Source organism: Cydia pomonella, chromosome 1, assembly GCF_033807575.1.
Source record: "Cydia pomonella isolate Wapato2018A chromosome 1, ilCydPomo1, whole genome shotgun sequence".
In the NCBI taxonomy this organism is placed as follows: Eukaryota; Metazoa; Arthropoda; class Insecta; order Lepidoptera; family Tortricidae; genus Cydia; species Cydia pomonella.
In genome coordinates, this window is record NC_084703.1 from 47,368,223 (window position 1) to 47,395,730 (window position 27,508).

The 27,508-nt window shown below is 37.3% G+C and overlaps 1 protein-coding gene across 1 annotated transcript; it reads left to right on the forward strand.

The window, feature by feature from the left end:
• Positions 1–11,655: 11,655 nt before the first annotated feature.
• LOC133525646 (innexin inx7-like) lies at positions 11,656–27,212 on the forward strand. Its single transcript, XM_061861977.1, has 8 exons — positions 11,656–12,411; positions 18,474–18,736; positions 20,429–20,606; positions 22,490–22,640; positions 22,997–23,186; positions 23,972–24,122; positions 24,912–25,101; positions 25,979–27,212. The coding sequence occupies exons 2-8, from the start codon at positions 18,488–18,490 to the stop codon at positions 26,130–26,132; spliced, it is 1,263 nt and encodes a 420-aa protein (XP_061717961.1). The 5' UTR covers positions 11,656–12,411; positions 18,474–18,487; the 3' UTR covers positions 26,133–27,212.
• Positions 27,213–27,508: the final 296 nt, after the last annotated feature.

The window sequence follows — 27,508 nt, forward strand, 5'->3', positions numbered from 1 at the left end:
AGCTTATCTCATTTTATTATGGATATTATTGTGTATTTTGATGGTTGTTATGTGATATTTATGAATACGACTGAACGACTTGTATCCATGGTCAAGAATAAATTTAAAAAAAATGACAGGTCATTTTTATATGGAGTAGCTGTCACGTAACATGTCTGTAGACATTTATTTGGAAGCACATTTTTTTTTAATTGGCCCTGTCAAAACTAGAGTCAGACCAGTTGGCAGCGATTTTGATAGCCCAGCCTGATGTGCAAGTGTTAAGTAAACGTCAACAAACATCAGTCATAATTTCATAGAAGTTTGACGTCTTAAAATAACACTTGCACTGACTAGGCTGCCAAAATCGCTGCTAACTTATCTTGGTTTCACTCTAATGGCGGAATGCTTTTCACTTATTACCTGTTTCCGTTTGGGACTCGAATAAAACACCTATTTATCATTTAATAATTCGCAAAACGGATCCTGCAGTCCATCGAATCTTTCTTTAAAATACCTACATTATAATTAAAGTAAGTAGTTGAAAAATAGTCACATTTACACAATGTGTCTGCTACCAAATGAGAGCAACATGTACAATTTCACATCAACCAGGGTAGAACCACCAACATCGAACATCGAAACCCGCTTATTTGTCTATCTCTATCCCTCTTACGGCATTCGAGTGACAGAGACAGCTGAGGGCCTATCGCGAACCGCGTTCGACATGTTGCCTCTATCACACTTACGTACGAATTTACAAGTGCGACAGGCAACACGTCGAACGTGGTTCGCGGTAGGCCCTCTGGGCTATAACCTCGAAAATAGAAGTTCGTCAATTGCGGGCATTTTTCTCTGTCACTCTAATTACGTCTTAGTGAGTTAGCGAATTTCGGTTTTCGCATTATTACCTACTGGTTATAATACTTTCCAGGAGATTTAATTATTTTTCATCACAATTGCTCGAAAAAGTTTTTATTTCATGCAGGTTTTTTTTATTATGTCACTTATTCATACAAACCAAGTAGCATAAATGAGTATTACTGTTTAAAATGCTGCCGTTTATAATTTAATATTTTTGTTTATGTTTAAAATTAAATAATTTGATTAATTTAACAGCAGTTTAAAATATTTTTACATAATTTTCAATCGTGGCTGAATGCCGAATAGGTCCGTGCCCTCGATGCTAACCTGTCAAGAAATTACAAAATGGCGGAGAATGTTTGATATGTCACCGTATTTAAGAATTATTTCGTTTAAAATTTAGTTCTTTCTTCGCAAGTGTGATGAAAAACATTGTGTGTAACTCCGGGGGTAAGAATATTGCAAACTTGGGTCTTATATCACCACCCTTGTATCCAAAATTTCACTTACCCCCCTCGTTGCACAATGTACTATAGAAACCAACAGTCATACAAACATATCAAAAACGCAACGCAAAAGATGTACCACAACAAAAGGAAAATACAACAAAAAGACCTGGAGGTTAATGAGATTATAAATTATGTTAACTGAAATTAATATACATAGTATATTTTAAAAAGCGCTGGTGGCCTAGCGGTAAGAGCGTGCGACTTGCAATTGGTTCGAACCCCGGCTCGTACCAATGAGTTTTTCGGAACTTATGTACGAAATATCATTTGATATTTGCCAGTCGCTTTTCGGTGAAGGAAAACATCGTGAGGAAGTCGGACTAATCCCAACAAGGCCTAGTTTACCCTCTGGGTTGGAAGGTCAGATGGCAGTCGCTTTCGTAAAAACTAGTGCCTACGCCAAATCTTGGGATTAGTTGTCAAGCGGACCCCAGGCTCCCATGAGCCGTGGCAAAATGCCGGGACAACGCGAGGAAGAAGAGTATATTTTAAAACGTCAGTCGACATTTTGTCGTTATTTAACATTCCTACACTTTGTCCTACAACGAAGAGTTAGGTAGATTATATTTTTAAAGCCAGAAAGCGCTTTCAAATCGTTATCTACGAAATATCATCTTAAGACGGAAGAATAGCTTCCGAATCTAACGACATACTTAATGGTATTTTTTCTATGAAATTCCATTTCTGGAGAAAATGGTTTCCATTGATTTTGATGTCGATCGCTTCATCATAATATATTCTAGCAGGTTTCGCTTTAAAAACATTTTTTTTTGTTTTGCAAATTTTGAAAAAAAAGGATAACCTATACGTAAACCTAGTTCTTCATTGTGTCAATAACAAACAAAAAAATCATGTAGAATGGAAAATATTTAGTCAGTTTAGTTCCCGATTCACCGGATTCTTATTTCGTCAGATTCTTGTTTCGTCAGATTCTTGTTTCGTCAGATTCTTGTTTCGTCAGATACTTGTTTCGTCATATTCTTTTTCGTCAAAAATATTCACTAATATGGAAAATCAGTTAGGTAAAGAAAGCATGTTGTTATATTTTATTATTGTACCTACGAATTATTATTTTGTTGTCGCTGCACATAACTACAATTACTTAGAAACCTGTGCGATTCATATTTTCAAGGAAACAGCGTAATTTAATCTAACAGATACAAAATTTCCATAGTTTTGTTTGATTTTCTGTGACTGAAAAATTCCGGCGAAACAAGAATTCGAGCTTAGGCGAACAAATCTGCGTAAAAATCTCAGAAACCGAAGTTTCGTTCTCGACATTTTCCTCCACCAAAACATAACCAATCATAACTAAAAGGAACGGAATGAGAAAGAAATTAAGTATCTGTGTCTTACCTTTTTGTTTTTTGCGTTCATTGTTGCCGTTTGTATGCTAGGCGTCTGTTTACGACGCATTTATTTAGCCGTATTTAACGCTTTTTGATGTAACCTAGTTCTAATAAAAACAAGAATATGGAAAAAATAAAACGTAAACAGAACCTGGTAATATAGAGCTCCTATACAAAAATATACAGATAGGTCCAAAGTCCAAAATTCAGAGAGGAAAATGTCGAGAACCTTTGTATAGTAAAATTACCGGAATGTTTTCATCTTAATCATTTCTAATGCCAGGCAAGCTTGGACAATTTGCATAAATCTTGCTTTAACACTTTTCGTAATTAAAATATCTAAGCTAAACGTTTCACAAACCATAAGCTCAGCTTTTTATTCAAGTCTCAGGGTATTTGCTTAGAGACCAACGCGGCATCTTGAGTCTACATGCGTTACTATGAGTCTTTATACAGTCGAGTTCAGAGTGAGAAACGAGTCCTACGTAATACAGGGCCCGTACTTTTCATGCCATTGACGCAAAAATGACGTAATTTAACATACAGGGAGTTTTATACGACACTACAAATTTAGATACCTTACTTATGAACGAGTAGAAAATAAATACTTGTTACGTGAAATACGCTATTAAAAATCAAAATTATGTATTATTTAATAAACTAATAATCTGTTATTTAGTTGAGTGACAATAAGATGAAAGTCAGTTAGACATTTCTGTACTGATTGTCAAGTATATGTACCTATCAGTTAACTAAAGAGGTTGGCAAATTATTAATTATTACGAAAATACTAATTGGAATCATACTCTATGTAGCGTGACGTCATTTTTCTGTCAACGGCATGACATGTACGGGCCCTCTGGTAATATACATTTGTAAGATCAATCGGGATAAAAGCAACTATGCGATTATTGCGTCTATTTGAGTTCGTTTTTAAAACAACGTGTTAAGTATTCCCGTCATATGAATGGTATTGGAATCACATTACTTACTCGTATTTGGTTATCGTGCATCTCGCCCGCGCCAATACATGTACGCAAAAGAACGTGTGATGTATGATCAGTGTACGATGATGATCGAATTGGCCTGCTAGTGATAAAGGCTAGGTTCCGACCAATAGTTTTAGAGAATTCATGAAATAGACGCAATTATCCCATAGTTGCATTTATCCCGCGGTCTTGACTGTATTTTTATCTGAATAAAACAAAGCGAATTAAAGGATCTCGAACTTAAAGATTTCCTTCTGATCTCCAGGAAAACGAGAAAATTTGAGGAGAATAGTGTGGGCCACGTGTGGGCATACCTCCGGGACATCAACCTGCAGCACCAACTCCAGAAATTTGGGCTAAATGAACGCAATAAGTGATCGACAGCCCGTCTGTTTTCCGGCCGGGCGTCGTTGCACTACATTTACATCTAGTGATGCTAATACAAAAAAAAATAGGTGGTTCGCTTTCCATACAAAAAACAATTGCCTTTTATTAAGTTATTACACACTACTTAATACTACATAAATTTGATAGAGAAGCTTTATTTCATACGGAAATCACGCAAAAAAAATGTTATTTTGGTGTTACATTGATAAAAAATATAACGTTTTTTGCGTGATTTCTGTATGTAACAAAGTTTTTCTATCAATTTAGCGCAAACGAATATTCGACAGAGAGCTGCGCACATATTTATGTAGTAATAATGTGTAATGACTTCATAAAACGCAATTGTTTTTTGTATGAAAAGCGAACCATCTTAATTGTCAACAGTTGATCGAGTTGCAATGGTACCACTGCGTGTAAGCTCACTCGCAGCCCGTACGACTGCATTCCTTCGCCCAGACGGTCGCTGACTATTCTCCACACGATCACAGGTCAAACTCCAACCCACTTGACCAGTTTACACCAGTCTCTCTCCGAACGCAGTAGCTACGTGTAAAGAGGTCAACTTACGCTGGTCACGTACCCATTGCAAATCACAGCACTTTCCATACACCTTTGAACCTTACGCAATTGCAGTAAGGTTCAATATTGTCAAGCACAAGCTAAATAACCATTATATGTGAGATCTCTATACACGTAGAGTTGTAGTGAGTCTCGAGGTCTAGTTACGCTGGACATAATCAGAACTATCGGTAGATCTTATGTCGTTTCAGTAAGGTTTAAATTAAAGTTTACTGTGTGGACAATGGTCGCAGACCACCTCAGCAACTAGACGGAGCACATAAGACCAACGAGGTCATACATAAGCGCTCCCGTACTAATTTATATTATATGGTGTAGAATACAATCCAGTTGTGCTGCTCAAATCTTAACATTAACCCGTTCAATGTTGTAAGTTCATAGTTTCCTGCTACCCAAAGGTTGTCTGGAAGAGATCGCTTCTTAGCGATAAGACCGCCTGTTGTTACCTAACTTTTACGCGTTTTTTCATTTCCTGTCTATTTTTAAATGTATGGTGCACAATAAAGAATATTTACTTACTTACTTACTTACTTAACATTAAAAGATCGATAACTAAACGACATGTCAAATTTGACGTTTATTTCGATTCCGCTGGGATCTCAATAAGATCTATCTACGATATTTCTAACGTCAAAGTGGCATTGGTTACTCAAATCGAGCTGCCTCTGTCAATCATACGATATACAAACTATATCTAAATGAGAACTTATCTAATCCAGAACTTATCTCATTCTTCGAATCGGGCCGTTTGTAAACGCCACATAATGCGGTGTCTGTATACCTACCTAAAGCTGACCTAAAGTAAGGACGCTAACAAAGAATAATTTGGTACATTCTGCGTGCTGTCCCGCTCACTCAGTGGCATTGACCGCCGGCATCATCGGAGACAGCACATGTGGGTCAATGTACTAAATTCTTTGTGCTTAGCCTCCTTACGTCGGTAACAATGATAGCTATGTCAGAACCCCTAATGTAAATCTATTCGATGGCGTGACGTTCGCGTTTGCGTTAAGTCTAATTTTGTATGGGATTTTGAGTTTCCAAAACGTCCCGCTTGGCGCGCGGTTTCTAAATCCCATACAAAAAGAGTCTTAACGCAAACGCGTACGTCACGTCACGCTATCGATTAAATTTACACTAGGGGTACAAGGTATATGACTGTAGGTTCCCATACTACCGTGCTCGGGAGGTATACGTTAAGGAATTTCATTTCAGTACCATTTCATATTGATTATTATTATTGTATCTCCTTGGGCTTCACGGGCCTATACACGCGTACATACACGACCTTATTGCCCATATATTAAGGTAGTGTATACATATTTTTGGCGCTTTGTCCATGACGATATTTTCAGACGTGACCGTACTCAGTTGTAATCATTTTACACTGGTCATAATATATAATGACCATCGGAGGACCTTATTTACTTGTAAATAAAGCTTACAATAGCTCCATGCTTATTGGATGATGACCTACACTTATATTCCCTACAAGTGTCCACCTTTTCCCATAGTTCCTTTTACCCCACCTGACCTCATGCCTTTTTACGAGCTTTTATTTACTTTCACCTGACCGTTGTCTGTTTGTAATCAAATCTTGCAAGTTAAATTTGATCCACTTCCCGGTGTTCGAATAAGCTGAAAATTTGCATACATATGTAAGTCGTGTGACAATGCAATATTATTAACACAAAACTCGAGTTCTTTTCAACGTATTAGAGACCCGAGTCTTTTGAAAAGACTTAAATCCTTTTCGGCGAACTTGTAATTTTATTACAATTACAAATAACTTCAAAATGCGTTGTCTTTATAAAAAAAATCATGGATACATAACATAAACATACAATAACACCTATTTCCTTTACTGTTGTTTGTACCTATAAAATTTTTGATTGAGTCTTATCCGGAGACTATAGTCCTGAATTGCGCTTTAAAAAGACTCAATAAAGGACTCAACTCGGGACTTAAAAGACTTAGAAGTTTTTTAAGCTCTGAGTCTCGTAAAAACAAGTCGAGTTCTTCAATTTAGACTCATAAGACTTGAGTTCCTACCGCCATGAGTATGACCATAGACAATCTCAGCAATAACATTTTTTTTTTAATTTATAAAAGAGATGTTACATCGGCTATGGTCACTTATCTGCCAAACTGCATAGCAGTTTGTTGGCAGAAAACTTTTTCTACCCTCCAACATTGTTAAGTAAGTTATTGCTTACTTGATTTATAGCTTGTAATAGCTTTTTCTTACAAACAATTACTAAACCGGAAAGCATTGTACATAATCCGTGTGTCACATAATATTTGACGTATCTCTGAATGTGTGATATCGCGAAATGATAGCGAACTGACGCTTCAAGCGAAAAATGGTGAAATGCTTGCCGCTATCGAAAACATCTGACTAATCTTCTGATGAAGGTGTCATGATTATTTTTAGATAATGACAGATCTAGGTACAAAGGTGACGCTGAAAGTTTTTAGTGTGGACCAGGAAATATATTAGACATTCAAATTTAAATTTTTACTTTAATATGACGAGCAAGTGATAAAATTAATACATTACGATACAAGTGCGAAAAATAGGAAATTCGAAACGAGTGGCGATAAATTAAAACACGACCGAAGGGAGTTTAAATCGACACGAGTTGCGAATTACCTATTCGCACATGTATCGTACAACGTTTTACAGTACATTTTACCACGTAATGGTCCCGCCTCAGCTTAAATGCCAACCCAAAAGTCAGCGCTGATCTTCCGGCTAGACCATTTTGTGGGTAACGTACGCAGCTGTACGACCCCACTTACCCCGTACCTCCCCCCCCCCCAATTTCATCATTGTCCCGTATCAGTTCCGAATAATTCTGGCAACCCTACATATGTGAGTACTTTTGATTATTATGTTTCTGTATTCTCCACATGGAGATACATTAGCATTATTAAGAAAGAATCAAAGAATGTTCTGAGCGTGCTCAATCGATGAGTAGGTAACATGACTATGTACCTACATGTACAGTCAGCATCGATATTATCTAGAGGCGGACCAAGTAAGCCTACGACCTACGACGTTTATAATGACAATTTCTCACTTTGTTCTGTTCATCGGTGCTAAGTTAGCTTTTTTGAACATACGGTCCGATTCGAACTCTAAGATCCGTCATATATTCGGTCTAGACACGGAAAGACGGACGGAGTTATGCATCGGATATCAACAAAACGTTTCAAACAATATCGTGACTTTTGACGCTAACATATCCGACCCATATCGTATCTAGACCTAATTGACATATGTTTAAGTTCGAATCGGGTAGGTACCATTGACATATATCTAAGGGCGGGCCTTACGGGCACTAAGAATGGTGCTAGTTCAGTGGTGTCACTCACGAATTCGAGCCAATCGCGCAGTCTAACGGAACTAGTTGCGACCAATCGCGCGCGTGATGCGAACTCATCAACCAATCTCGTTGTGGCATAAACAAAAATATTAAATTATAAACGTCAGTATTTTAAAAGTAAAACTCATTTATGATAATTGGTTTGTATTAATAAGTGACATAATTTAAAAAAAAATCTGGAACACCCTAGGAAGATATAGCTTTTTTTCACAATCCATAACTCCCCCGGGAACAAAATAGGCCTTTGTCCTTCAGCACAACTGCATGAAATAAGATCTTTTTCGAGCAAGTGTGATGAAAAATATCATTCTGATATCGGCTACTTCTGAGTTCTGATGCTGACTGTACATATCTTTGTACTGTATTGACTTTGTCTTATCAACACTAATAATACAATAAAATAAACGAGCTGTCTTGGTAAACATGATTGTTGTTCTCAGTACCGATTAAAACGAAAGAGGACAGCGAGATATCGCCCGTAGACCTCATTTTCCTCTTTAGATATTAACTTTATTAAAAATATATTGACAGTTTCAAGTATATCAAAAGCTATGCCCCTTTGGGAGCTTGGAGAGCCGGTTATCCTCTTTCCTCATCAGGCAGTGTCTTACCTGAGCGAATAACTCGCGAACGAGAAGCGGCGCGGCGCGGGTGAATTCAATCCTTTGATACCTATGGAAGTGTCCTACGTGGGCGATCTCCGAATGCCGTTGGGCCGCCGTGCCGCGTCGCATTCGCGTAAGCCGCGCTGTAAGAAAGGGCGTAAAGCCAGGAAATTAGAAGGGAACAAAGGATATGGCGCGCCGCGCGAGACTTGCGACATTACTCAAAATATACCTATGTATCGATCGACCAGGATATGGAACGTGATTACCGTTTGTACTATTTTTGATCTTCCTATACTTCGGCATAGTAACATTAGTAACATGCATCTTGTTTACGGGTTACTGTAGATAGCTAGGGTAGACTATACTCTGTATCTTTAGGTATATAAATAAAAGTAAACAAACAATTTGTAAATTTTCAGGTACCTAGGTATAACATTTATTGGTTAACCAACCAAATACAAAACCGATCTGTGACGGAACGACCTGACTTTAACCTACATTATTTGATCATGTAATGTTTTCATCTACCCTCAACTGGCTTAAGGAGCCATTTGAGGGTAGATTTTGTTTACTTTTATTTAACTACCTAAAGATACAGAGTATAGGTACTTGTGTTTAAAAAAAATCGTGAGATTTCTCGGCTATCCCTATCAATAGAAATAGAAATTTGAAATGTGTTTATTTGCAAGAAATCTTTTTGGACTATTTCTCGCTATATTATATGATATATTATAATACGACCTTCAAACCTTCAAGATAAGAGCGTACTCCCATCTTAAAGGCCGGCAACGCACTTTTAACCTCTTTGGTGTTGCAGGTGTCCATGGGCGGCGGTAATCGCTAACCATCAGGTGATCCGTCTGCTCGTTTGCCTCCTCTCCTGGTCATTCTGTTAGAATATGTCTGTGGTTTCATCTAATTGTCAAATGCCACAACTCATTTCACACATTTTGTATGCATGTTTGTTCATAATATAATGTGCATAAAGATTTATAACAAACTTCCACGTTGACGACCGGTCTGGCCTAGTGGGTAGTGACCCTGCCTATGAAGCCGATGGTCCCGGGTTCAAATCCTGGTAAGGGCATGTATTCGTGTGATGCGCATGGATATTTGTTCCTGAGTCGTGGGTGTTTTCTATGTATTTAAGTATTTATAAATATTTATATATTATATCCCATCGTTGTCTAAGTACCCTCAACACAAGCCTTATTGAGCTTACTGTGGGACTTAGTCAATTTGTGTAATAATGTCCTATAATATTTTATTTTAAATAAATGGGAATGATTCATATGAATAAGGAGTGGTTTAGAAAAAAAGTAGCAGCACATTATGTGGATTTTTCATTTTATTTAGTTATAATTGTTAAATAGCGCATTATTGTAGTAATCCGTACATACTATTCTATACAATTAAATACAACCGTATTTAAAAAAGCGGCCAAGTGCGAGTCGGACTCGCCCATGAAGGGTTCCGTACCATTTATGACGTATTAAAAAAACTACTTACTAGATCTGGTTCAAACCAATTTTCGTTGGAAGTTTGCATGGTAATGTATATCATATATTTTTTTTAGATTTTTCATTCCGTTATTTTAGAAGTTACAGGGGGGGGGACACACTTTTTTTCACTTTGGAAGTGTCTCTCGCGCAAACTATTCAGTTTAGAAAAAAATGATATTAGAAACCTCAATATCATTTTTGAAGACCTATCCATAGATACCCCACACGTATGGGTTTGATGAAAAAAGATTTTTTGAGTTTCAGTTCTAAGTATGGGGAACCCCCAAAATTTATTGTTTTTTTTTTTCTATTTTTGTGTAAACATCCTAATGCGGTTCACAGAATACATCTACTTACCAAGTTTGAACAGTATAGCTCTTATAGTTTCGGAAAAAAGTGGCTGTGACAGAATCGGCCAGACAGACGGACATGACGAATCTATAAGGGTTCCGTTTTCTGCCATTTGGCTACGGAACCCTAATAAAAGGGCGAATTGTTTTGTTCACGTTTTACTTATATTATATGACTATTGACTACTAAGACTTTTTGAACAGCGTCTTCTGAGAGAATTTATGAGGTGTTTCTCATAAACATAGTTTTTTCTTTAAGTTTGATAAGCTACTTTAATACATTATTAAATTGTCTTATGTTCGATATTGCACTTTTTTGATTTGACTTCACTTTGAGGTAGGCTCTCTGACTCTAGGGCAGGTAATTCCTGAATAATAATATTTAAAACTGCGTTGCTCCTAGTGCAGCTAACAGTATCATCTGTATTAGAATAAGTACAAAATACAAATACAAAATACAAATGTTTTATTTCAGAAATAAAATAATAACAGTATTACATTTATGCTGGCCCCCACACTAGGCATAGCCTGTCCTGTGGTGGACATAATACGGTTTAAAAAAAAACAATACTACAATTGAAAATAATAATATACAATTATTTAGAGTAAACAATTGAAAAAGAAACGGTGGTGAATGGTATTTACAGAGGTACAGTTTACAGTGAGTCAAAAAAGAAAAGATCGAGAAACAAAAAGTTTAAACAAACATAAATTATTTTTACCATTAGTAACAAAAAATAATCTTCGGAAGTGTATTCTATATTGTAATCTGTATTGTAATTAAATATGTTTGTGAACCATTTTCGTCGTCTTATTATTCAGAGAGCCTATCCATGATATTACATACACAGCCTCGTATATGCATTTAATTATTTGATGGCAAAAATACCCATAATCCGAGTGTGAGAAAACATTTCTATCAAATCATTGCTGCACATGAATCTTTAGCTAAGTATAGGTTTTGGTTTGTTCTCTGTTATGTTCAAGGACATCTTAGTCCATGTTGTTAACCAATTTTTTACGCGGAAAGTACGTTCCCCCTGGACAACGACCGTATCACACTCGGTTACGAACGTGGAAGAACCATTCCACTCAGACAACTAGTCTTCGTCGCGGAAGACACTTTCCCCCTAGAGAACTAGTAGCTAAATTCGGTTAAGAAAATGGAATTAGACTTCCACTCACATAACTGGTTATCTCCGCGGAAGAAATAGGAGGTCTAGTTAACCAGTTATCAGACTTGGTTGTCTGGGTGGAACAAAGGTTTCGTGCTTCGAATTTGACAGGTAAACGGCGCTGTACAGCTCTATATATTTTGCGGTAACTCTGATTAATCGATAATCAAAAGTTGACGTTTGACAATTTAGTGACCGCAAAACATAAGGCACACAGCGCCATCTGTTTTTGATGTCGAACTAAGGGGCACGTTGTTTTCTTAGACATTACCTCTTTATTACAATTAATTCTCTTTGCCGGCAGGAACACAGCACTATACTATGAGTAGGGTCTAGTGTTATTTGGCTGCGGTTTTCTATAAGGTTGAGGTACTTCTCCAGTTGGGCTCTGCTCTAGATCTGGAATGACATCCGCTGTGCTGTGCCCTACCACACAAAGCGAGATGACATTCGCAATGCCCATACCTCTCTTTTGAACGTAGTTTAAGGATATACTCGGGTCCAACTTTTAATAATTAATATTGTGTTCCTGTTTAATCATTAATTTCATTCTTACCTGCTAAATTTCGAGACATCCAAGCATTCTACGTTGGTTCTCTATAAATCGCTCTATAATCAGTTTATCAAATTTTTATCTTATCATCCATACTGGGGCAAGACAAAGAATCTACCGTCAGTACTCAACTTACGTGTCACGAAGCATGTCTCTCGCTCTTAGATAAGGATAAAAGGTACGTTTTAAACGATTTTTTATACATTACAACCCGCTTAAGCATATTCCAGAGTCGGACCTAGTTAATAAGAAATATGGCTAATATTTGCAATGCCAAAGTGTGGTATCATCATTAATGTAAAATTTCCATAAAAATAGGACGTTAATAATGACACTCTTCAATTTGTTTTGTTCTGATTGGTGCAAAGTTAGATTAGACAGACTATAATACAGTCTTTAGCTGTGAAAAAGTAGAAAAACAAGGCAGGGAACTGCATAAAATTGCGTATAACGTGGGTAATCATATTAAACGGGTTGTATTGTACTTTTATCCCTTATTTTGAACGCTTTATGTCATAAACACAAACATCACTCAAACGCCAAGCTCCCGGGCGCAAGCGAGCTAATGTAAACCTTATTCGAAGTGAAGGTTACTTTGACAGCGTCCGCCATGACACCTATAGTTGTCCTTGGCGCTGTGGGCACGACTAGCAACGTTCTTGGCGTTCAAAAGGTTAAGAAAATGCACTGCAGCAAAGTTACAATCGTATATATACGCCGAACTAAACTTAAATAATTGTTGCATCTGTTATTCTTGTCCATTTTTACTTTTCTATAGGCGTTTGGCGATAAAATCTGTACCCCTAGTGTAAATAAATTCGATTCCGAAACGTGACGTACGCGTTTGCGTTTAGTCTCATTTTGTATGTGATTTAGAAAGAGCGCGCCAAGCGGGACGTTTTGGAAACTCAAAATCCTATACAAAATGAGACTTAACGCAAACGCGTTCGTCACGTTATGATGTCGATTAAATTTACACTAGGGGTACTATCACGCTAAGTTTTCACGTCAATTGCTACGTCAAGTATGAAGCTTATAGCTGTTCTTAAGTATGCATTCTTACTGACAACTTTGTGCAACGATAACGTGGTCATAGTCTATACATTCGGACTTTATGCTATAGGGAACTCCCTAGCAGCTGTTTTTCACATAGGCAACACCCGTCAACCGATATCGGAGAGTTACTACCGATAATTTCAGACAAGTCAGCTGTCTAACAGATCATTTTTGTTTGTATGCTGATATTTGTTAGTCTGAAAACGAATGGCTCCATACATCCCGTGACTGGAGCAAAAACACATAGTTTGAATTGGTTAACAATATTGAAACCAATTGCAGTAGCTTTCATTAAATATATAGAAAACAAAAACGACGAGACATTCAACTTTAAAAGCGTAAAGCGGTAGAATTTTTACAAGTGTCGGTGAAATATCAAAAATACTCCTAATTTTCTCTGAAATGTCCCATGATTAATGCCATTAACATATGTGCCTAATAAAAATGTAACACCGACAATGTATGATTATTACAAATAAACGAATATTAATAATGAATATGTTATCTGCATGGCTACCACGGTTACTGTTGACACATAGTTATGGTAAAACCGATTTTCATTATTAACAATGACTGTTTAACCACTTTCATGATAAATGATAATTATTGTTTATTTATTATTTATATTAATTCAATTATTTTATGTCAGTTGGTCGTAAGTTATCGGCTGTCGACAGACGTTCATTAGAAAAGTGTGGATTTTGAAGATTCAAAAGTAAGTTAGAAGTTCATTATAATTCATAATTGATTTATTGTCTGTAGAACACGGGTAGATACAATTATATAAGTAAGTGTAACTCTGCGGTATATGTAAGTACGTTTAAGGAAACTAAATGGCACAGTTAATTAAAAAAAAATTTTTTTTTTATAAAAAGTACCTAATTCAATGTTACATGTAGCATTGTTGTAACACGGGCATTACATTTAATTCAACCAAACAATTGAAAATTCTGACATCAATGTCCGACAACATCGATCTTCCGAGATAGTCCTTACGTATAGTAGCAAATGTACACACTCGTACTCACTACGAGATCAATAGGTGACGACGAAGGCTTATAAGATAAAAATAAATTATTGGGTATCTCCGAAATGGAGTTAATTAGAATACCGGTGTCTTTGATAAAGTTACTTAATTTAATTTGAAATTAAATGAAATAAAAAACGGCCTCGCACACGAAGGGGAATAACTCTGAAGTTGCAGGCGTACATAGGCTACGGAGACTGCTTACCATCAGGCGGGCCGTATGCTAGTTTGCCACCGACGTACTATAAATGTGGCTGGCCAAGCCGAACCTGGTCGTAAGAGGGAAGCACATGATTGGCCAGCATACAAAAAGAGAAAACGTTTTTCCACGTTTCATTCCCCATGATTTTTAGTATGTTAATCTTAATGACACAATGAAAAACTAGGTCTCCTTTATTTTTCAAATTTTACAAAAAAAAAAGGTTTTAAATGTTTCTAAAAGCGAAACCTTGCTGCTGCTAAAATATGCTGAAGCGATCGACCCGTGACATCAGAGTGATTGGTTAAGATTTTTTTTTTTTTTACTTTATTTCACAAATCACAATATACAATGTACTTATAATTAAAGTTTCGCCAAACTGTAAAACAGTTTGTTGGCGATGCGCTCCAACTAAACTAAAACAATAATAGGTACTGCTTGAGAGCCATATATCGACAACACAGCTGTCACCCGGCCAATAATAAACCGTATTTCGACGCAATAAGCTGTCACAGCATTTGTCCGGTAAATAATACCTACGCCGCACGGCTTACGCTAAATTATTGTTATTTCCGCGAGTAAAGGTGCAAATTATATATTAAAGAACGAAAGTATTTAGTTAGTGGGAAACGTTTTCTCCCGAAATGGAATTTCATAGAAAAAGTACCGTTATTTCGGTAGATTCGGAAAGCTATTCTTCCTTTTTAAAGACCCTTTTGCAGGCGTTATAATAGAGTTGGCCAGATGCATTATACGTATACACACGTAGGAGGGCTTCGGTGTCTTTGCGTTGTTGGCGTTTGGCATCCAAGGTACTAAGGCCAGAGGCGGCGTTAGGCGGGGGCGACGTGGGCCACCGCCTAAGGCCTCGCGCCTCAAATAAGTATATCTCGGACACAACGTAAAAATGTTCGTTATATTACTTGCGCCACTAAAAAGGGCCTCGCAAAATTTACCTCGCCCATATAACATTTTGGTCTTGCTCCGCCACTGACTAAGGCAGTATTTCTCAAAAGATTTAACGTGGTCAAAGATGACATGTCTGTAGCAAACTCCTCCAATATAGTAGTAGAAGAGAGGTATTGGGCATTGTGAATATCATCTCGCTTTGTGTGGTAGTATTTATATGTTTATTTAAATTGTAAATGTACCGTATGTACTGTCTGTTTAATGTATGTGTAATTTTCCTATTCCTCTAATTCGTGCACCTGTTCCAAAAACTTACTGTTCTTTATATCCTGCTACCCTAAGGTTGTCTGGAAGAGATCGCTTACAGCTATAATACCGATAAGACCGGGATAAGACCGCCTGTTGATACCTCTCTTTACATTGTAGATCTGTTGCAATAAAGAATATTTATTTACTTTATTGTTCGATCCACTTATTAGGTAACATTCGATTATATAAAATTAAACTTACGAACATTTCTGTACCCCTAGTGTAAATAAATTCGATTTCCAAACGTGACGTACGCGTTTGCGTTTAGTCTCATTTTGTATTGGATTTCGAAAGAGCGCGCCAAGCGGGACGTTTTGGAAACTCAAAATCCTATACAAAATGAGACTTAACGCAAACGCGTTCGTCACGTTATGATGTCGATCAAAGTTACACTAGGGGTACGGTTGTTAGCAATCCCTTCTCCGAATCGCCTATTTTTTGCTGACACACAGTTACAAGGAATATAAAGCTTCGTATTATCGATTTCCGCAAGAACAAATCTCTTATTCTGTTTTACTTGTAACTGATTTTTAGCTTGCTATGCGATTTTTGTTTTACTTTATTGAATAAGTGCTGCCATTGTCCTAGGGGTCTAGTGGCACGAGCTCGCGTGTATTATAAATATATCTAATTGCTCTAGGTAAGTATAAAATGGAGATGCCTCTTTAACTTTGCTCAACCCGTTACCATCAAGATGTCGTCTCTTTGACGTCCCCAATCCAAGTGTGCGAGTCTGTACTCCACTCTCTTTAGCTTCCGCTTACCCCTGCCACTTGCTAACTCAAGTATTGCCAGGGAAGTCATTAAACATTACCCATCACCCTGATATTAAACTTAGGTATTTTAAGAATGTTGCCAAGTAAAATTCATATTTGCATACACTATTCGGTGCAATTACTAAAAAATCATGACACGTGGTTGGCCTCGTGGCCGGCGGGCATCAATTACATATCAATTACATATTTGAGATCGCTTATACTTAGTGAGTAATCCAAAGAGTAAAGTAAATATCACCTATAAATCCTATTTCCATGAAGCTTTGACCGGTTATATTGACACATTCGCTGATATTCGTGACCGTCCCACGTCTTTTTCTGCGTGCACGTTTGATGCGTACGTGGCGTGTACGTTTAGGTATTCTCAGTAGCAATGCAAAGAAGTTGACCAACTATGTTTTATATGTCATCCGCTTAGTATGACGTATTTGTCACTTCCCTTCGATGTCATTATATTCGGATTCTACTGTATTTAACTTTGTTATCATTCGAACAAGTACAAGCGAAATCCACGCGTAAATGATAACAAAATAACATAATTTTGATATCGGAATGAAAGTTCGAATTGCCCCCAGTAAGCGATAACAAACCAATTACATTTTACGCTTATGACCTGAATTACCTGCAGCTTGCGCGTAACACTAACATTTACAAACAATATGTAGGTAGCATTTGTTTTATGAGGTCATCGCTCCCTGTTGTTTATTGCTATGGTGACATAACTACCTATATAGTTTATTTAACATTAGAAAAAAGGCAAACAATCTTGACATGTCTTTTTATTGAGCAACGCTTTTATATAATCAGTAATCTTATACCTTTAAACGAGCAATTCTTGTATATATTTCCGGGATCTCGGAAACGGCTCTAACGATTTTGCTGAAATTTGGTACACACAGTTACAAGGGTAAGGGTAAACAATCGATCTAGATTAGTCTTATGTTTGGGAAAACGCGTGTTTTCGAGTTTTCATGCGTTTTTCTTTCGACGCCGAATATGGTCGCTAATTTTGTGTTGCCGGCCACTGTCCGTCTGGTCCAGCGGGTTAAGACGCGAGCGGCAAGAAACAACCAGTGTTCAAGCTTATATTTATTTATTTTTTGTTTTAGACAAGTTTAATTTAGTAAAAAAATGTAGTTAAGATTATCACCTATACACCACCATATTACAATAAATAGTTATAACCGAGCAAAGCTCGGTCGCCCAGGTACTTATTACTTATGAAAGCAAAAGATTGTAAATGATCGTATATGATTTATAATTGTTACATATTTGCCGTGACTTATTTAAAAAAAAAAATCAATAAAAAGTCATAATCACTTACTTACCTTATATCTAATGCTAAAAAAACGAAGAGAAATAAATTAAGACAGTCGACCCCAAATAATGGGAAAAAGACGATAAAAAAAGAGTAGCTGGCGATATAATGTTAGGGTCAATTTAAACACCACAATTTAAACAAAAATCAGGATTGAAGGACCATTTTTAGGATTGGGTTTTAGCCATATTGGCTACGAAAGCCTAAAAAGAGTTCTTAGATCCTGATTTGTGTTAAATTTACAGTTTTGTAATGTTCTGCTGTCCGTCCTACTTTTTCTCCGTAGGTATGTCAACTTTAAAACTACAATTATAAAATGAAATCTGGATAATAATATTTGTGTATTCTTTGATGTATTTTAACAGGTAGTTTTAGAAGGTAAAAAAAAAAAAAATGTTTTTAGGGTAGGCACTCCTGATGGTTCCGGACACCATATCTAGTTTAGTTTTATTTGTTTGTTTTTTTTTTTGAGACAAGGGGAGGGGGAGGGGCATACATATAGTTATAAATTTTGTTCATTATGGGGCAGCTGCCCCCCGCCCCCTGTCCCCCCTTGGCGACGCCCCTGATCCCAACTAGCATTCGGACAATCCCCAGAACCTCGGCTCAGATCAAATACAACTTTTTAATACTATTTTTGTTTCAGCATAATCAACAAAAATGGAGGGCAAACTCTTCGCCGCCACAATCGCTACAGTAGCCCCCCAATTCAAGTTCAAAGCCAAACCAATAATAGAAAACATTGTCTTCAAACTCCACTATAAGGCCACCGTGACCCTGCTGGTGGTGTTTGTGATCCTGGTGTGCGCGAGGGAGTTCTTCGGGGACCACATCAAGTGCATATCGGACCAGGGCGTGCCGGACCATGTTATACAGACGTATTGCTTCTTCATGGCGACCTTTACCATCGTGAGTAGTTCAGTTTTTTTAAATAAAATGGCTTCTGCCCAGTGGGATAATTTCGCCAGTGGCATGGTATTGAGAGCTAAATAGGTACAAGATAGTGTTCGGTTATGCTTACGAGCTCTTGAAAAGCGATAGTGGGACGTCACGTGGGCAACCGAGCGTTGACTCCAAAATGGTTAAACGCGTTTCAAGATTCATTCTTCATTATCTGAACACTTCCACATTAGTTTACTGCATAATAAGCTATCACCACTTGAAACAATAATAATGAGCAAAATACAAAGAAATTAGTCACGAGGCCTCCTCACCTATGACGCTTGACGAATATGCTTTTTTTTTCAAGTCTCACCCAAGGCAGTAATTTTTCCAGTTTTAAATTTATTCTAAGCTTAATAGCATCGTTCGCAGACGTTTCTGCCTGTTAAAGATTAATTTGGTCAAGATTATATTTAAAACACGATACCCTGTGACGATGACGTAAATCCATTTAAATGCAGACATGTACTACTAATATGGTCGTATCCTATCATACTCGTAATTTGCAATTTACTGCCAATAAAAATACTAGGATTCATGTGACTGCAATGCTTATTTTACGACCTACGAGTACTCGTTGTTCTTGAGATAAATCGTCTTTAAATGGGCATGGGATCTTATATAACTCCTCACTAAACTTTTTCAACTTTTTATTCGCGTTTGGTCAATGTGTGCAGGATGGACCGGATTAATCCAACTAGGGAGTGCTCCCGGTACCGGTTTTATATACAAATACTGTACTGAAACCGGGAATTCCCGGTTCTCGTCATAAAAACTCAGTACCGGGAGCATTCCCTAAATCCAACCAACGTTAGAATTTCTACAAAAGGCTTTTAAGGTTTCCAAAAAATTCTAATTAATTTCTAGGATAGCAATAATGATAAAATAGTCCTTTTGGGGGAGTCACCGTCTGCCGGAAATAAAATTGCATACCGTTTTATTATCCCATAAATAGCCCAGTATTGAGTCTATTGCTTTCACCCAATAATCCAGTTCATCTAAAATTCGGTCAAATTCGGTCAACTCTCAATATTTCTTACACCATAGCGGATGCTGCCTCTGCATGTGTCCTATGACACGGGTAAGGGCATCAGATCGATGTATAGCTTACATCTCATTAGTATCAAAGCCGCCTCTACGTGTTGACTCCGGCTCCGTGCTTCCCAAATGTCCGGAACACCATTGTTCTGTGATGGGTAAATACGTAAAAAGAAAGTCTAGAAAATTTAATCGAGTATTATGAACGAAGACTCCAAATATGTGACTCTTTACCAACACACATTTAGTGCGAGGCGTTTCGAAATGTATACTCAAGGGCGTCGACAAGAGAGGAAAGGGGGGCAGCTGCCCCCCTAGAGAATAAAAATTCTAACTAAATTAATGCCGCTTCCGCACCCCTTGGCCATCCGAAATATGAACTGCCATAATGTGATACCATATGATATGTATAAGAACTAAATATGTAAATAGCATGGTTTGCAAGAAATAAATACTGAATACTAATTTTTACATCGGTGATATTAGATGACTTTTATCGTCTGTTGTCCTTGCCAGTAAAATAAATTAGTATCACTGAACATCCGCAACATGGCGAAGGCCAAATAAAATCTTGTCAGGATAAAATTTACAGTCTCAAAAGCCTTTATATTTTCTCCAAAGGTCCGCCATTACAACGAAAGCCTGCTACAGTCAGGGTTCCTGCCGCACCCCGGCGTGGGCCCCCTCAGCGGCGACGACGAGACCCTCCACCACACGTACTACCAGTGGGTCCCGTTCGTGCTTTTCCTGCAATCTATAGCCTTCTACATGCCGCATTATATTTGGAAGAAGAAGGAAGGTTAGTTAGAGAGAGTACATCTCCCGGAGTCCGACCAACCAACCAACCGAATTGACCTCCTCCTTTTGAAATTTTGAAGTCTGTTAAAAACCATCATAATATTATGCGCGCTCAGAACTGTGTCATTTTCTGTGATAGGTACTATGGTCTTATGAGTGGTTACGTAATGGTGAGTCGACAGATATTAGGTACACTATCAATTTGAGTTGCAGTTTATCTTATCACAATTTAACCTCAATTTGTTTACCGGTTGTGAAGTTTTTTTTTTTTGTATAGTGTAAATTGTGATAAATTAATTTCATTCATGCCAACTAAGCGCAGCGGCTGATAATCAGCGGCGGTTTTTCGGATTCGAAAATCGATTTTATCACAAATAATACATACATAAGCAGGGCCCGTACATTTCATGCCGTTGACGCAATAATGACGTTAATTTAACATACAGGAGCTTTTTAACAACACTATACATTTAGGTAACTTCCCTATTGACACGTAGAAAAACAATGATTAACAACGTAAAATACACTGTTAAAAATCAAAAATATGTATTATTTAATGAACTACTAATGTATTATTTTGTTAAATGACAATAAAATGAAAGTCAGTTAGACGTTTCTGAGGACGTTTCTATACTGATTGTCAAGTATCTATCTCAGTTAACTGAAGAGACCCAAGTCAACCACTAATGATTAATTATTACGAAAATATTAATTGGAATCATACTCTATGTAGCGTGACGTCATTTTTCCAGCAACGGCTTGAAATATACGGGCCCTGTACATAAGGTACTGTAGTATATTGCTTTATTAGTTTAGAACATATGTATCCATGTTCAATGTACTTGAAATTTTAGCCTTGGTTGATTGATTGATTGATTTATTTATTGGTAAAATCGTTGTGTTACAAGTCAGGATTACATTAAATATTTACATAATAAGATTAAAATAACTAATAATATTTACAAATTATAACATTTACAACTAAATCTTATATGTATAATTAATCAAGCATTAAAGATGACACTATTTTTACGCGTTAGTTATGAACTCCACGAAGAAACTCATCAACGCTGTAGCATGCCTGTGCGATTAGCAACGCTTTAAGTTTCTTGGTAAACACAGAATCACTTTCCGCTGATTTTATGGCAGGCGGAACCAAGTTGTAGATCTTGGCCCCAATGACACTGAGTGAATTCCTGAGCTTAGCAAGTCGCTTTACGGGGTGGGTACAGGTACATTGGGACAGCCAAAAAATGCACATTATAAAATTGACCCTGGTCGGGGCCACTACACACTACAGGGCACGAGCTTTCAGAAACCTTTCTGGTTTTTAAACACAGCAATGTGCCACAGAGAATTTTCAAAAATTGCAAAGTTCTCATGAAATATGAATTAATCTCGGTATTTTTTCTGCACGTGTATTGATAAAATATAATTTGATTGTGTAGATTTCCACGACACTTGAAATAGACGCCAATAAGCGACGTTAATGTTAAATGAAACAGTCGTCAACAGTTAACAACATTGAGTAATAATCCCTAACTGAACAGGGAACTTTCTAAGTGGAAGAATTTTCTTATGAAAGTTTCCAGAAACTAAGGGAATTTTGAGAATGTTCTACAAATTGCAGATTGCTAGAGATACAGATGTTTTAGTAGTTAGTTACGGTAGTTATAGTTACGTATAGAATATAATAGAATAACGATTTATTGTCACTCACATAATCGTACACGCTAGACACACAGATTAAACAGAAAAGAAAAAACAGAGTTTCATAAAACTAAACAAGAAAAAAGCAGGCAGTGTGACAACCTTTTGTTACATGATTTGGTGGTCCCCATTCCTCTATCAACGATTTAAATAGATATGAAACCCCCATTTCAGGTGGCAGGATCAAAGCTTTAGTAGACGGGCTCCAGTACGCCAGCATCGCGATTCAAGATGGCGATGATATCACCGTCAAGGGCAACACCGTGCCGTCGCAGAAAAGTCTGGACAAGAAACTTGATATCATCAGGAAGGATATCATTATGAGGTTAGATATTTAAAAAATCATCATCTACTTAATTTAGAGGGACTAAGGAAAAGGTAACCGCACCCTCGTTGAGCTCTGGCAACTTAATCACCGGCAAGAACATGACACTTTGAGTAGGGTTCAGTGTTATTTGACCGCAGTTTTCTGTAAGGTAGAGGTATCTACTTCCCCAGTTGGGCTCTGCTCTAGATCTGGAATGACATCCACTGTGCTGTGCCTTATCACACAAAGCGATATGACATTCACAATGCCCATACCTCTCTTTTGGGCGTAGTTTAAGGACGTACCCAGGTCCAATCAAATATTACACATGTGCAAGTGATAAGCAAGATCTAAATATTGCCTTTTATCCCCAGGTTAAGAATAACCAGAACCTGGTCGGTCTGGCTGGTCGCCATGGAGATAGTAAACATGTTGCAAGTAATCCTGCAGGTGTACGTCGTCAACTGCTTTCTGAACGGCCAGTTCCTGGACCTCGGGCCCAAGGTCGTGGGGTTCGGGAACTGGGACTTCATCGCTGATCCATTGGAGACTGTATTTCCTAAGGCAAGTTAGAAATGGCAATGTGCCAATTGCAGAATATTCTCAATACCTAGTGATTTCTAGAAATTTTCATGAGAACATTCTCAAAAATCCAGTGATTTCTGGAAACTTTCATGAGAATATAATCATGCACGTTTCTACTTTGAAAGTTCCCGTTCATATTAAGGATTATAACTCAATGTTCCTAACTGTTGACGACTGTTTCATTTAACATTTACATCACTCATTGGCGTCTATTTCAACTGTCATCGAAATCGAAACTAACTGTGAGGTTTGGCAATAAACGTGCAGAAAAAATTCTGAGAATATTTCATGGGAACTTTGCAATTTTTCTTTAGAACTTAGCTAGTTTGAAAGCGTTCTTAATTTGGATGTCAAACTAAGGGGCACTTTTTTTTTCTTTATTACTATCAATTCTCTTTGTATATACATTAAAACTATATATCACACCCTCACTCTAATATTACAACATGATAGTAAATCAACATACCACAATATAATAATTATAAAAAATCTTTTAAATTTCGAATATTCGAGCAAATCTGGAGCAAATATGATGTGAAGGGAATCATAATTTTGACATTGATGCTTAATTGCCTACCCCCTTATTCATAAACGTGTACTAAAGTTACGATGCCGCTAATAATCGTTTGTCCCTTTCCATCATACCAATACGTCGGAAAGGGACAAACGATTATTAGCGGCATCGTAACTTTAGTACACGTTTATGAATAAGGGGGCTATAGTCTCATTTTTATCATAAAATCTCAATTGAAATCTACATGCAGGTAACAAAGTGTATTTTCCACAAATACGGTCCGAGCGGCTCTATACAGCAACACGACGCCCTCTGCGTTATGGCGCTGAACATCATACACGAGAAGATCTACGTCATACTGTGGTTCTGGTTCCTGTTCCTGTTCATCGTGTCTACGCTAGGTGAGTAGTACTAATACAAGTTAACTAATAGTAGATTGTGTCATATATCTGCCATATATCGTCGGGGGTAGTGCAATACCGCGTAACTAACAAATGCAGTAAGGTTCAATTACCTTGTACATTGTTTGAATTTCGAACTCTGACGACTTTGTTAGTTACGCGGTATTGCACTATCCCCGACGATATACCGCTGCTGACATATATAATGGACGGGCCTTACGGGCAATAAGAATGGGGCCAGTACAGCGGTGACACGTAGACAAATTCGAGCCAATCGGGCAGTCTAAATTAACAACGCGATTGGTTGATGAGTTCGCATCACGCGCGCGATTGGTCGCAACTAGTTGCGTTACGTAATAAAATGTCCTAGTACAAGAAAGCGCCTTAATCCCTCTTAGCAGGGAAGACAAATCCCTTTACATTACACATGTGCGAAGTAGTGTGGAAATAAGCACTTTCCGTGCCTATGCCGAAAATGTAAAGGGCCACATTACGTAGTGTACAACGTTGTACAATACACATCCTTAATACTACCTCATGTCGTGTTATAATTTTTCACTACTCGTTACGAATTTCCTACTTTTTCGCATTTGTATCGTAAATAACTATTTCCAAATAGGTGTTTTGAAAAGTTTATTTTTCCACAAATACGGCCCGAGCGGCTCCATACCTACAGCAATACGCCACTGAATATGTCTGAGTACTACTATACTATAAGTACTTGTAATAATCGTTAAAGATTAAATCAATGTTTTGAATATTTTGTCTTAAGTAAGATTTTTATTTCAGCTGTGATTTGGCGAATTGGTTCCTTCTTCCTCTATCGTCGTTCTCTGAGGTTCAACGAGCTGATGTTCCGTCAAGTAACTGGCGGCAAATTTAACCCTTATAACGTGATCAGTGTGGTCAACGGGTGCCAGTATGGGGACTGGCTGTTCCTCTATTATTTGGCGAAGAATATGCAGGGCTTTGTGTTCAGGTGAGGTTTAATTTTTTTATAAGTTTAAGATTAAGACTGCATCGGCTTTAACCATCAGGTGAGGTTGAGGTCAAATGCTTACCTTTTTCCAATAAAAAAAAAGAAGATGGGATAAGACTGAAATGAAACACATGGGTAAGAGAAAATACTGTAGGGAATCCTCATAAGGGGGCAACTACACAAAAGATCCCTATATGTTGAAGGCCCCAAGGGCCCCCAAAAATTATAAGATAAAATAAGGGAATCCTCATATTGTTTTTCTTGCCCTGAGAAAAATAACTGTTTCTTTTACCTACCCCACAAGGCCTTAGCATATCTGTTGTCCCACTGCTGGGCTTTGGTTAAAGCGATAATTAAATTTGATACCAGGCTTTACCAGGTACCAAATTTAATTATGGATATACCAGGCTTTAAAGAAAAAAAAGTAAATTTGATGGCAGCGCCATCTCTTTTGCTATCCCGGAATCACCTGAGCTGATTCGGAGAGGAGGTACGAACTACACGGTGAATACATTAGTATTTGAGTTGACCAAATACGCCTTGAAGAGATTGCATATTATAGAGATTGAAAATTCGACGCATACGTGTCAAGAGTGGTTGAGGCATCTGGTTCACCGTGGAACGACGACATAGGTACTTGGACATGAGAATTTTCTGTTTTTCTATGATAACTTTTTATGGTGTTGACAAATAATCATAAAATTTGGGTAGGATAGAACTGAAAAGATTCTCAAGATCCTTGCTAAGTTCCATAGATTTTTATTAGGATAGCAAAAAGTAATCTTCAAAAAACAGAAAACTCTCATGTCCAAGCACAAGTTGGTATCGTTCGACTGTGAGGATCCATAATAATGATAAAAGTACCCAATGGTTTCAGGGAACTCTTCGCACGTTTAGCTGAAGAGCTTGAGAAGAGGGACATGCCGTATCCACAGAGCGGTCATGAGAAGAAGGGGGCGGAACCAGTCCTCATTGGCAAAGTTGACTATGATGATGAAACACTGCCTTTGAAAGAGAAGACTGCGTTATGAACATTGAAGGGGCATTTGGAGTTTTGAGGTTTGCCGTTTGGCTTAGTAAATGCTCCTAGTGATCAGCTTATTATATGAATATTCAGTTGTTTTAAAATGAAACAGCAAGGTGTATTTTACATTCGTGATGGTAATTTAATTGTTAATACGGTCGATTTTACAAAGACGGTAACCTTTAACCTTCTGAACGCCAAGTACACTAAAGTCGTCGTTACTAGTCGTGCCCACAGCGCCAAGGACAACTATGGGTGTTATGACGGACGCTGTCAAAGTAACCTTCTCACTTTCGAGTAAGGGCTGATTTAATTGTAATAAATAAAAAATAATAACAATAAAATAAAAAAAAGATGGCGCGTGAACTCGTATGCTATTTTACTTCTAGTTTAATTGAGGAGTATTGATTACATCCAGCCGACCAACCAAATACCGCAATTTAATGAAGTTCGCATGCGAGTTGTCGCTCTGTCTAAACCTTTGTTACCTTGGCGTATAAGTATCGTTTTTGTTCAACACGTATTTAAAGCGTTGAAAAGGTTAAAGATGTTTGTGAACTCTGTACTTGTCACTTGTCATCCTTACATAATATTGAACTGTATTCAAAATGAATATTATGTGTCTGCCAATTTTATGGCGTGAAACCAAATAATACAATAAATCGAAATTATGTTATGAGATTTGCTAATTGTTTCGTTTGTTAATTGTAAGAATTTTGGAATGCATTTAGAAAACTATGACATTGTAGGAATAAGTATTAATTAAGATTAAGAGGAAAGATACTATTTTAATGATTTACTCATTCGACTCTTGCCAGTGACATAATAGGTATTTATATTCATAAATTTAGTATTAAAAAATAATATTTTAATCATTAAGTTTTCAGCAAGCAAGTCTAGAGGCAAACAAAGCTCAAATTATTTTGTCAAATAAGTACTCGAAAATTGTAATTTCATTGAAAAACACTGCAATAGAATGAAGACAGTATAGGTATTAAAATATACACATAATTTTATACTTCATTTAAATTAAGTCCAAGTTTACTGTCGTTTGTGAATTTATGAATATATTTTATTTATCGTTAAATTTTCTTTTCCTTAAAACCTAAACAAACAAAAACAACACCTTCAGCTCTGAGCCCCTAGTGTAAATTTATTCGATAGCGAAACGTGACGTTGACGTACCTACGCGTTTGCGTTAAGTCTCATTTTGTATGGCATTTAGAAACAGCGCGCCAAGCGGGACGTTTTGGAAACTCAATATCCCATACAAAATGAGACTTAACGCAAACGCGTACGTCACGTTTCGCTATCGAATTAATTTACACTAGGGGTACAGTACTGCAGAAGGTCTAGCCAAGATGATAATCGAACTTCGACAAA